This window comes from Hyperolius riggenbachi, chromosome 10, assembly GCF_040937935.1.
Source record: "Hyperolius riggenbachi isolate aHypRig1 chromosome 10, aHypRig1.pri, whole genome shotgun sequence".
Taxonomy (NCBI): Eukaryota; Metazoa; Chordata; class Amphibia; order Anura; family Hyperoliidae; genus Hyperolius; species Hyperolius riggenbachi.
The window spans coordinates 22,076,956-22,089,911 of NC_090655.1; the positions used below are offsets into that span (position 1 = coordinate 22,076,956).

At 44.8% G+C, this 12,956-nt stretch overlaps 1 protein-coding gene across 17 annotated transcripts in view; it reads left to right on the forward strand.

Annotated features, from left to right (window-relative positions):
* JAKMIP3 (Janus kinase and microtubule interacting protein 3) overlaps nt 1-12,956 on the forward strand; it is a 157,353-nt gene that overhangs the window by 8,165 nt on the left and 136,232 nt on the right. For 8 of the 17 annotated variants that reach the window (XM_068258192.1, XM_068258193.1, XM_068258191.1 and 5 more), the window contains one exon: nt 11,132-11,179. The exons of the other annotated variants lie outside the window; for them this stretch is intronic. In XM_068258192.1, coding sequence (XP_068114293.1) covers nt 11,132-11,179 — 48 coding nt within the window. The remainder of the gene's footprint in view (nt 1-11,131; nt 11,180-12,956) is intronic. 17 annotated transcript variants of the gene reach the window in all.

The following is a 12,956-nucleotide window of genomic DNA, read 5'->3' on the forward strand; positions in this document are numbered from 1 at the left end:
CAGTTAAATACATTCTTTAAGGTGCCTTTTACATTTGCATTGCAAGTGTGTGTTGAATAAGTCAATGGACAATGTAGGAATTTTAAATATGTTGGGTGTGGTGGTCATGCGCGGACCGACGGGAATACGATGGCGAAAGCCGGGAATCCTAGTGATGCACTTCCTGTCCAGCAAGGGAGTACGTCACTGGGCGAGGGGCGGTGCTATGCATATGACCCTGTCAGCTCACTCTGACTCGAGGTCATATGAATGACATTTTGAGCAATGCGGTGGGGGCGGGGCTTTGCACCGCAAATGCATCGGCCAGGTTTAAATCCGGCCTCAATCTTCAGTATTAACCACTTCCCTACTCTTGCCATGCTTATCTAACCCAAACCCGATCTCCATGCCTGTGATGAATCAGAGCCCCTGGGGGCTTTGATTCAAAAAGAACCAGGCTGTAAATGCCACCTGTAACACTTAGGGCCTGTTTCCACTAGTGCGGTGCGAATCGCTGGGATTCCACCGCTGACAAAATCGCATGCGGATGCGATTCCGCATGCGATTTTTGCAGCGATTTCGCATGCGATTTCGCATAGGCAGGCTATCAGCGATTTTAACCATGTCACTGCCTGGCTCAATGTACATTAGTTTTAGTGCGAATTCGCACGCGAAATCGCGGCAAAAAACGCATGTGCGATTTCCCCTATTAAATACATTGCCTGCGAATCGCCTGCATTCCACACGCAGGCGAAATCTGCAGGCCCTACCGTGCAGAAAAATCCTGCACAGAAAAACGCACCAAAAAACTGACAAGTGGAAACAGTCTCATCCACTTGTATTGGTTATGCGAATCCGCATGCAGACAACGCATGCGGATTCGCTCTAGTGGAAACGGGCCCTTAGTTATGTCTTCTATTTATAGAACACATAGTGTAGCACCATCTTTGGCTAAAAAGTAAACTACACCCAAATACAACATAATACATTTTCACATAGAGAAATTAAATATATGTTTTATTTTTTTAGCTCCTTCCACCCCTACCCTCTAGTTCCCAAAATAAAACTTGTTAAAAAAAATTAAAAAAAATGACATCATTACAAAAAATTAAAACAAAAGTTACCTTTGGGACTTTTTTAATATGTATGTCATGAGGGTGCTGTATATTACTGTCACTTTTTTTAAATAAAGGCTTGTAAATATTGTTAGAATATTAAAAAACAAACAAAAAAAAACAGTAAATGGAAAAAAATACACCTTTATTTCCAAATAAAATATTATTGCCAGACATTGTGCTAGGGACACAATTCAAACAGTGTAATAACCGAGACAAATGGGCAAATAAAGTGTCTGTTTTATCAACAATAACACATTTTATTTTAAAACTACAATGGCTGAAAGTTGAGCAATTGTGATTTTTTTTTTCAGTTTTTTTTTCTTCTTCCCTGCAAAATGCATATTAACCACCTTAGCGGTATGGACGAGCTCAGCTCGTCCATTACCGCCAGAGGGTGCCGCTCAGGCCCTGCTGGGCTGATTTTCATGAAATAAAGAGCAGCACACGCAGCCGGCACTTTGCCAGCCGCGTGTGCTGCCCGATCGCCGCCGCTCTGCGGCGATCCGCCGCGAGCAGCGGCGAAAGAGGGTCCCCCCAGCCGCCTGAGCCCTGCGCAGCCGGAACAAATAGTTCCGGCCAGCGCTAAGGGCTGGATCGGAGGCGGCTGACGTCAGGACGTCGGCTGACGTCCATGACGTCACTCCGCTCGTCGCCATGGCGACAGGAGAAGCCAAACACGGAAGGCTGCTCATTGCGGCCTTCCGTGTTACTTTTGGCCGCCGGAGGCGATCAGAAGAACGCCTCCGGAGCGCCATCTAGTGGGCTTTCATGCAGCCAACTTTCAGTTGGCTGCATGAAATAGTTTTTTTTTTATTTAAAAAAAACCCTCATGCAGCCGCCCTGGCGATCTTAATAGAACGCCAGGGTGGTTAAATAAAATAATTCTTAGCAAAAAGTACTGCCCAAAAAAAGCCCAGTTTGTCCCACAAAAAAAAATATATAGATTATTTCAGTGTGATAAGTAGCAATAAAGTTATTGGCAATTGAAAATTGCTCTGGTTTTGAAGGGAAAAATTGCTCTGGTTAGGGAAGTGATTAAACAACTAAGAAAAAAGTGTCTCCATAGATGTGGTAAACATTAAATTGCAACGATACAAACCACTGTGTGATTCACTGTTTGCTATATCAAAGCATATATTCTGATGTCTGAAACAGCGGCCTGTGCAGCAGTCTGTTGCTGCTGCTACTATGCACGAGATTTCCATGACAGAATACATTTGCTGTTAGGTTTGCTTTTTCAGGCGAATTTACTAACGCTGGCTACAGACAGGAGATGGCTATAATTCAGGACAAATGATGCACAACAAACCCAATCTGGGTTTTAATGAGTGTTTATTCAGCCAGGGCCAGACCACTGCAAAGGGTCATCTGTGTAATGTTGTCATCAGATGACCATTCCTTCTACTAAAATGTTACATGAATATTATTGTTGATTTTTAAAGCACCAACTTATTCTGTGGCGCAGAAGTAATCATGGGTACATAATAATACAGATAATCGTATGCACAAAATATAGATGTTGGTACATAATATATAACGGGTAGACATACTCATTACAGTGACCAATAAGCCCTGCCCTTGTGAGCTTACAAACTAAAAAAAGGGGAGGAGACCTCATACCTAGAGGCAGTCTGTTTTAGGTTACATTTACAGTGTTCTCCCCAGGCTCTTTTAGCTGGGTGCTCCGCCCGGCTAGTTTTGGTGAGCACCCGGCTGTCATCTGCTCACCTCCTCCAATGCTGTAAGCAGAGTTGCTCAAAGAAGCACCTGCCCTGCATTCTCATATCTTGCCCCGCCCAGCTACTTTTTCATACCACCCAGCTACTATTTCATGCCACCCGGCTGGAAAAAATTTCTGGCGAGAACACGGATTTAGTAAGGAGTACAACTTGGCCAGAGGTTGAAGGGGGAACAGCCTAATGCTGGGAATACACCATGAGTTTTTTTTTTTTTGGCAGATAGATGGTTTGATGGATAATTTCCAACAGGTCCAATTTGATTTTTGATCGTTTTTCTGATTGGTTTACATTCACTTCAATGATCCGAAAATTGTTTGGACAGTGAATCTGCTGAAAATTGTGTGTTCCCAGCACAAGTTAGAGCTAATGCTAGTCAGAAAAAGTGAGTTTTGAGGGAGCACTTAAATCTTTCAAAGGTTGGAGAGTAGCAGATGTGTTTTGTAAGGAGATTCGAGAGGAGAAGTAAAGCACTTAAAAAATCTTGTATCCTTTATTGCAAGGAGATGATTCTAGAGGACGACAGAAGAATGCCGTCTTATTAGCTCCGATAGAAGCTACCCCCAAAAAATGAAGGGCTGTTTTCCACTGTGATTTACAGTATATTATCTGCCGCATGTTGGTAAAATTGTACTATACAGTGGAACTTTGGTTTGCGAGCATAATTCGTTCCGGAAACATGCTTGTAATCCAAAGCGCTCATATCAAAGAAAATTTCCCCATAAGGAATAATGGAAACCCAGGTGATTTCGTTCCACAATCCAAAAACAGTTATAATAAAATAGTATAAAGTAAAATGTAAACAAGACTTTTACTATAACTGTCAGAATCCTTGCCCTCTGTTGGCTCGCCCCAACCTTTTTCTTGTGTGTGGCTTCAACAAGGATCCTATCCATCGATGGTTTCTTCATGGAAATGTGACTTTGCACAATCTCTACACAATTCTGCACCGCAGAGAAGAACTATCGGCTCAGTTGTGATGCATGGATACTTTTTTAGCTTGTATTTCAAGACTTTGCTTGTATATCAAGTCAAAATTTTACAAAAAATTTTGCTTACATTGCAAAGTGCTCTTAAACCAAGTTACTCTCCATTTCAAGGTTTTACTGTATTTGGTAAATTCTGCAGGTCATTGGTAATATCTGCACATTGTTTGCATTCTCTACTTGTCGATGGTGATATCTGCATTACCTGTTTTATTACATTTGTCCATTTTCCTCTACAGCGTTTTCGCCATGATTTTTGTCCAATCTGTCCAGTGTATGGCGTGATTGTGATGTGTTTGATGTGTTTTGCATTTATTATTTTCCGATGGGAGGAAAAAAAAATGGTGGGAAAATATTTTGGATTGCTAAATTGCAAAAACAACTGCATAGCAGCGCGATTGCTGTCCAATTTTCTTGGTTTCTTATACCTTGGACCCAGCGCATGAAATATGCACCAAGTGCAGGAAATACTGTATGCAGCAGGCGGGATTATTGAACAAGATCAACCCACAAACCCAGCGCACTGATGGTAACGTACTCCGTGGCTTCCACCGGTTTAGTGTGTACCGAGAGTTTTGCGATCCGATAGCGATCGTCTGCAGGAAAATCCGGAATGCCTAAGGGAAAGAGTGTTTGGTAAGGGCTTGTTTACATCTAGGGCATTTAGCGTTTTTTAAAAACGCCCTAAAATACCATGTGCAATGAATCCTTATGGGATAGTTCATATCAGAGCGTTTCGTCGGCTTTCTGCTCACAAAAACGCTGCCTTACCATTTTTAGGGCGATTTTGCTACAATGCAAGGTACAGGAAAAGCGCAAAACACTAGCAAAATCGCTTTGTGCGGAAATTGCCTTCACGATTTTAAGAAGGAAATACATTGTATTTATTCTTTTCCGAGTCAGCGATCACTTCCTGACCTGCGTCAGGGAGTAAATAAAAAAATCGCTCTGCAAAAGCGCTTTAAAAAAACGCAGCAGGCAGTGGAGCGCCGGGGAGGCCCTAAAAAACATCGCGCACAAAATCGCAAACCGCGATTTCAATTTTGTGATTTCGATTTTAAATGTGAAAAAAGCCTAAAGGTACATTTTTAGGTAAACCATTATCGCCCCCCCACCCATCATCATCAGAGAATGCAAAAAAAACTAGAACAGAAATTCAGACTTGTGATTGGTCCAAAATTACAAAACGTATTGGTCAGGAGAAATAAAGACGGAAAGTCTATGCACCAATCAATCCTCTTAGTTGCTATAGTTTTAGTATAAAAATGCAAAAACAGCTTTATTACTCAAAAATAATTATTTTTGGTCTAAAATGACCGCAGTAATCTGATTTTTGTAGAAAAATTCTGCATTCTCTGATTGCTACCGAGTTCTGTGATTCGGCTAAAATTAGTGAGTTGCAGGAAGTCTGACTTCCACAGAATTTCAGTCTTCCATTTTCAGGAAGTTTCAGTTCCTCGGAATCCAAATGAACGACCCTAGATTTATACATGCTTTATAAGCAGTTCATGTGTAGGGCTGTTTTAAGTAGACAGGTCCTCTTTTACCACCATTGCTGAGTTTGCTTGGTTAGTTCTCCCTGTTGCGGTTGCAGCCATCTGTCTTTATTGCCATGTTTGGGTACTGCTATATGTCTCTCCTCCCCCGGACTGTCACACGAAGCCATTAATGCTCTGTGTATACGTGATTTCTGGTGTAAATAAGGCTCATTAAGCGTCTGACTGTCCACAATGAGTCACCAATTTAAGCCACCATAAATAAAAAGTGCAATTGATCTGTTTTCAGAAACACATTTAATTTTACGTTGCACATGTTCATTATAACGAGTGTATGGGCAGGATAGTGAAATACAATGTACCAGAAACCTATATGGCTCAGGGCCAGGCAGAAGCGAGAGAGGCTCCAGCCTCAGCGCAGTGTAAGAGGGGGCACAGGGTGGGGCCAGGCAGAGGCAAGAAGGGCTCCAGCATCAGGGTGCATTGTAGGAGGGGGCACAGGGTGGGACCAGGCAGAGGCAAGAGAGGCTCCAGTCTCAGGGCACAGTGTAGGAGGGGGCACAGTGTGGGGCCAGGCAGAGGCGAGAGAGGCTCCAACCTCAGGGCTCAGTGTAGGAGGGGGCGCAGGGCCGGAATGAGGCAGAGGCTCCAGCCTCAGGGTGCAGTGTAGGGGGGGGCAAGGCTGAGGCAGAGGTGAGAGGGGCACCAGCCTCAGGGCGCAGTGTAGGAGGGGGCGCAGGGCCGGGATGAGGCAGAGGCAAGAGAGGCTCCAGCCTCAGGGCGCAGTGTAGGAGGGGGCGCAGGGCGGGGCCGAGGCAAGAGAGGCTCCAGCCTCAGGGCGCAGTGTAGGAGGGGGCACACACCTCACTCAGCTATCATTGCCCTATTGTGTTTGCAGTAGAGCAAAAATAAGAAAAGGGGATACATTGCAATGATGGCAAGCCAGATAACTAGGGTTTAAGGTGTTGGGGTGGGGGGGGGGTCTTAGTCTAATGTTGGGAATACACAATGAGATTTTTCAGCAGATTTACTGTCTGATTGTTTTTTCCAATCGATTTTCCGATCATTTTCCATTCACTTCTATGAGAAATCAATCGCACCTGTTGGAAATTATCTATCGAACCATCTATCTGCCAAACATCTAATGGTGTATTCCCAGCATAATAGCAATCGGTGTCTTGACGACTGGAGTGGGAGGAATGGAGGGCGGACTTTGGTGTCTTAACCTTGGGTGCTGGAGGCAGGGCAGCCATCAGGGGGGGACAACTGAAACTGCAGTGAGGGGCCCAGGGCTTATAGGCCCTGTGCCCCCCCCAAAGCGCTGGAAGGGCCGTATGTGCTGGCTGCAGGCCTCTGTGGCTCACTAACCAGCACACCGCGTTCCATCACTGAGAGAAGAGTGACATCAGTGCTTGAACGTGGGGAGAAGATGAGTGAGCCCGCTTTTCTATACTGGGGCACCACCTATATCTGGCTACAGGCTACCTATACTGGGGCTGGAACCACCTATGCCTAGCTACCTATACTGGGACACCAGCTATACGTGGTTACTTATACTGGAGCACCTATAGCTTGCTACCTATGCTGGGGGCACCTGTACCTGTCTAACCTATACTGGTGCACCACCCATACCAGGCTACCTATACTGGGGGCAACTATACCAGGCTACCTATATCGGGGCACCACCTATAATAGCTATACTGGGTCACCTGTATCTTGCTGGCTTATACTGGGGCACCAGCTATACCAGGCTACCTATACTGGGGGTATCTACACCAGGCTACCTATACTGGGGCACTACCTATAGCTGGCTACTTATACTGAGGGAACCTATACCTGGCTACCTATACTGGGGGCACCTGTACCTGGCTAGGGGAGGTAGATGAGCTGAGACAGAAGGGGACAGGAGGTAACAGAGGGGGATAAGAGGCACAGAGGGAACAGAGGTGGACAAAAGAAGCACAGGAAGAAAAGAGATGAGACAGGAACATGAGGTCACACACACAGAGAAAAACGAGGCACAAACTGAGGTGAGACAGAGGGGGACAAAAGAGGCACAGGAAGAATAGAGGGGGCAAAAGAGAATGGATAAAGGATAAGAACGGACCTACAAGTCCCTATCTCATTTGTTAACCGGGGACTACCTGTATTTTGCTACAATTTGGCTCCACCCACAGCATGCCATGGCCACGCCCGCTTTTTGCCGCATCACGCTGTGCATGCCGCTTTCTTCAGTGTCGGAGCCATGCACATTTTTCACCGCAGCACACTTCACACACAGACACGGGGGTGGGGGGTGCTGGCTAGTGGGCGGTCACAGCAACCAGTGGGTGGGCCCAGGGGGGGGGGGGGGGACCAGGCCTGATGTGTGTGGGGCCCCAACATTTCTGGTGGAGGCCCTGGCTGGAGGACCTTGTCCCAACTCTGATATGGCTGTTCCCTAGGCTTTTATCTAACGTATGTTGGACATGTAGGGTGTCCTTAGGGGAGGTCCTGTAACTCACCAGCTCATGACTCTCATTCAGCTGGACACATGGTAAAACCTGCTTGCCATGAAGTATGATTAAAATGTTCTAACACGGCACAGTATATTTACTTACATTACTTTGCAGTAAAAGCTTCTCATGGACTCCTTTTAGTGTGTTCTGGTCCCGGTCTGAAAAGTGTGCTACTACTTAGCACGGCAGGAGGGGTGGTTAAGGTAAGGCATAGGGGAGTGGTTAAGGTTAGGCTTGTGGGAGGGTAGTTAAGGCAGGGCATTGGGGTGGGTGGTTAAGGATAGGCACGTGGGGTGGGTGAGTAAGTTTAGGTGTGGCTCCGCCCTCCTTGCACAAGCGCTAGTGTCATTTCATTATTATGCGGCACTGCATGGTGCTTGTGAGGATCAAGGTGTCTGACTTGGATCTGAAGGGGAAGATGCTGTGCTGGATTTTATCCGACAGCAGCGCCATCTAGCGGCCGCCAGTTTTCCTACATCGGACTATGGCCCTTTCCTGCATAGGTTCAATATCGCACATAGTCGGCCATGGAATTGGAAAGGGTTAATTTAAAGGGAGAGCGAGTGATTTAGCAGCGCTATGCTGCACTACCACAGCTTAGCGTGCGCTGAACTCGCGCTCCTTACTTACGCACACTACGCGGCCACTAGCATGTGTAGCGTGCCGAGACTAAAAATCACGCTGATGTAATAGAGCGAGTAACAGGAGGTTACTCCCGCTATTTGGGTTAGAGAATCAACCCCAATATGGTTTGGCCTTCACTTTATGTAACTTGGTGTCGGGACAACAACTGGTGTACAACTCCACCGCAGATCCACACTTAAAATTAATAGGTCAGTACACCATGAATTATGCAAATTGGTTTAATAAAGTGTCAAGATGATGTTACAACGTTTCGGGACGACAAAGCGTCCCTTTATTATGGACATTGATAATAAACTAGGATCAAGCCGGACCTTACAGAATGCCAGACTCACCAACAGGCAATGTGCCTGTTACTCCGGCCTCAATGTTTCTGTCACTCAAAATCATCATTTCATGATTTCATCCATACTGAAACCCAGCTTTCTGAGTGCATGGGGCTGACCAGTGCCTACATAAGGGTTTCTTCACACCTAGGGCATTTTCAACCTTTTTTTTTTTTTTCTTTAAGTGCCAGATCGCCTTAAAATTGCTTGTGCAATGATTCCCTATGAGAGAGTTCACATCTGAGCGGTTCGATTCCGATCCGCTCACCAAAGAGCTGCCTGGACCATTTTTGGGGCAATTTGCCGCAATGGAAGGTAAAGGGAAATCGCAAAACGCTTGAAAAAGCGCTTTGTATAGCAATTTCTCCAGCGCTTTTAAAAATAAATACATTGTATTTATTATTTTCCGGGTCAAAGCGTTCACTTCCTGACTTACTTCAGGAAGTGAATGAACAAAGCGCTTAGAAAAGCGCTTTACAAAAAAGCGTAGAGCAGGTAAGCGCCGGGAGGCGCTAAAAAAAAAATCCTGCACAAAATCTAAAACCGCTGATGTCAGAGGCCTCTTTCAGGGGAGTCTGGAACGCAAACTTGTCCACGAGCGCCATTCAGGCTTCCTTTACACTGCAAATCGCAATTCCGCCATTCCGCTGCTCACTGCATGCTAGCAACACAAGAAGAAAATCGATGGAAAAAACGGAGCATGCGGGACTTTTATCACATCAAAAATCAGAATCGCATGTAAAATTGCATCAAAATTGGAAATCAGAATAGCATGTAGTGTAAAAGAGCCCTCAGTTACCATTTTATGTAAGAATTAAATAAAGCACGGTGTTAAAGGGCAACTGAAGAGAGAGGTATATGGAGGCTGCCATTTTTATTTCCTTTTAAGCAATACCAGTTGCCTGGCAGCCCTGCTGATCCTCTGCCTCTAATACTATTAGCCGTAGCCCCTGAACAAGCATGCAGCAGGTCAGGTGTTTCTGACATTATTGTCAGATCTGACAAGATTAGCTGCATGCTTGTTTCTGGTGTGATTCAGATACTACTGCAGCCAAATAGACCAGCAGGGCTGCCAGGCAATTGATATTATTTAAAAGGAAATAAATATGGCAGCCTCCATATACCTCTCACTTCAGATGCCCTTGAAAGAGAATCTGTATTGTTAAAATCGCTCAAAAGTAAACATACCAGTGTGTTAGGGGACATCTCCTATTACCCTCTGTCACAATTTTCGCCGCTCCCCGCCGCATTAAAAGTAGTCAAAAACAGTTTTAAAAAGCTTGTTTGTAAACAAACAAAATGGCCACCAAAACAGGAAGTAGGTTGATGTACAGTATGTCCACACATAGATAATACATCCATACACAAGCAGGCTGTATACAGCCTTCCTTTTTGAATCTCAAGAGATCATTTGTGTGTTTCTTTCCCCCTGCAGCTCACTGAAGAGTTACAAGCTGTTTGTTTACTCTTGCAGACAGCTCTGCTTGGTTGTCTGTAATTCTGCAGTATATGACTCATCAGTATGTGAACAGAGGATTTATCCAGCTTGTAAAAGATAAGAGAGCAGAGAAAAGCTGGCTAATGTAAATAACACACACACACAGGGGAGTGTGCATAGAGGGGGCATGCATAGCAGATCACACTGAAGAGTTGGCAGCCTTCCAGACACAGGATGACAAGTCCGACAGGGGAAAGATAAGCTGATTTATTACAGAGATCTGGTGATAGTAGAAAGAGCTGCAGCAAGCCAGATCACATTAGAATAGGTTTAGGAACTTGTAGGATGGTAGAAAACACAATGACATTTTTGTTACAGAGTCCCTTTAAGAATAGCTCTGTGGTGCCCTCTCTAGCAGGTGTCACCCCAGGCACCTACCTGGTTTGCCTATGCCTAGAAACAGCCCCGCCTGACACAATGCAAAATGTCAGTGCATATGTTCCATATCGTAGGCCTGGACATTGCCAAGAAAATGCATCTGAAAGCTAGCACTGTCTGCAGCTCATGAATAGCTCTGTGAACAGCTATTGTTGTCTTAGTTCTGTCGATTGTCATTAGTGCCATGTGCTACATTCTCATTCATCCATTCTCATCCATGACCGTTCCATTTGCTCTTTGATGGATTTTGTGACCGTTTGAGTCTTTGGATTTTCCCCTTTTTTTCCTTACTGTTGCGTTCGTTGCAATCCTCTATTTCTGTATACAATCCTGGAAGAGGAATGGATGGCGTGGATCAGAATGGCAGCTGCCGCAACCCATGCCAAGTTAGGTAACTATTCCAGACTTGAAATATTAGCCTTGCAAAGGAGAAGGAAGGGTTATTGAGCTATTACTGTTATTGTTGTCTTACAGATCGCAGAGCACAAGAAGAGTCTGAAAAAGTCCACTCAAGGTCGTAGGGTGAGAAACGTAACCATGACCATGTATAACATCGAGGGGGAAAAAGGCAGTAAAAGCTCAATTATCTGGCTGCCTTATTTTTTTTTCTTTGCTATTATTGAAAACACCTAAATTGCTCACAGTATTTTCTCATTAACCATTTCCCAACTACAGGTATTTTCCCCTTAAAAAGCAGAGCAATTTTCACATTGCGCTCCTCCTATTAATTTGCCAATAAGTTTATCGTTCTTTATCACACCCTAATGATCTATACCTGCATATTGGGGGTTTTTTTTGCCACAAATTAGGGTTTCTTCGGTGGTACTTTTTTCTAAGAATTATGTTCTTTTATTTTGTATGCATTATAATTATTTCTTAGTTTTCAGCTCTTATAGTTTTAAAATAAAATGTGCTTCTGTGGATAAAACCCGTGTGACTTATTTGCCCATTTGTCCCAGTTATTACAACATTTAAATTATGTCCCGAATACATAGTGCTAATATTTTATTTGGAAATTAAGGTGTGTTTTTACTGGGTTTTTTCTTATACTATATGAAGAATTACATGCCTTTGTTTGCAAAAATAACAGTAATATACCCTCATAACATACATATTAAAAAGGTCCCTAAGGTAACTATTTGTTTTTTGTGAACCGTACACAGGAAGCGTTGTGTATGTGGTCTTTACTTTCACTTTTGTGAATGAATACTGACATCTCACTGATTTCATTCATTACAGGTACTGGGAACAGCTGTTCCCATTCACCGATCATGGACCGGCAGTATGTCGGTGGAAACAAACGGGAGTGTGCCAGGCTGGGTGCTGACCCATACATTAAGGCCTTGTTCACATTATAAATCGCTAGCGCATCCGCAAGTGATGAGCGCTTTTGGGAGCACTTTTTAAAGCGCTTTAAGTGCTTTTATAAGTGCATTTCAAAGCGCTTTTGTCTGGCAATTTGAGTTTTTCTTCCTGAAGATAATCAGGAAGTGAACTCTTTGACCTGGAACTGAATAAATGCAATGTATTTATTCATAAAAGCCCTGTGGAATTGCTTTTCAAAGCGCTTTTTCAAGCGCTTAGCAATTTCCCTTTACTTTGTATTGAAGCGCACATGCTCAGGAGATGGTGCAGGAGCCGAGATTGGAAAGAAAGCTCATTGGTCATGTGAGAACACTCACATAGAGCAACATTGCAAAAGCGCTTTTATGGCAATTTTTAAAATCCCCAGCGCTTAAAGAGACTCTGTATCAAAAAAAGTTCCCCTATTGGGTACTCGCCCCGGGGGGAAGCCTCAGGGTCCCAATGAGGCTTCCCCCTCCCCTGTAGCTGCAGGCAGTCCAGTGCTGGCTCCCCCGAAGTGTCCCGGAATCCTCCCTCGACAAGTGCTGATAAGCGCTGATTTATTTACCTTTCCTGGCTCCAGCGGGGGCGCTGTTGCGGCTTTCCGCACGGAGATAGGCTAAAATAGCCTATCTCCATCGGGTCCGTTCTACTGCGCAGGCGCAGGAGACTTACGCCTCCGCAGTCGAGCGGCCCGACAGCGATCGGCTATTTCCGCCTATCTCCGAGGCGGAGAGTCGATCCTGCGCTGGAGCCGGGAAGGTAAATATTTACACCCCGCTGTTTGGAGAGCTTTATCTCCGCTGCCGTGGGACCGAGGAGGACGGGGGAAGCCTCAATAGGATCCGGAGGCTTCCCCCACCCGAGGTGAGTACCCCCCAGGGGAGGTTTTTCTCAATATAGGTTTTCTTGAAAAAAATCAAAAATGCTGAACAAGCCCTTACCAAGATAATCT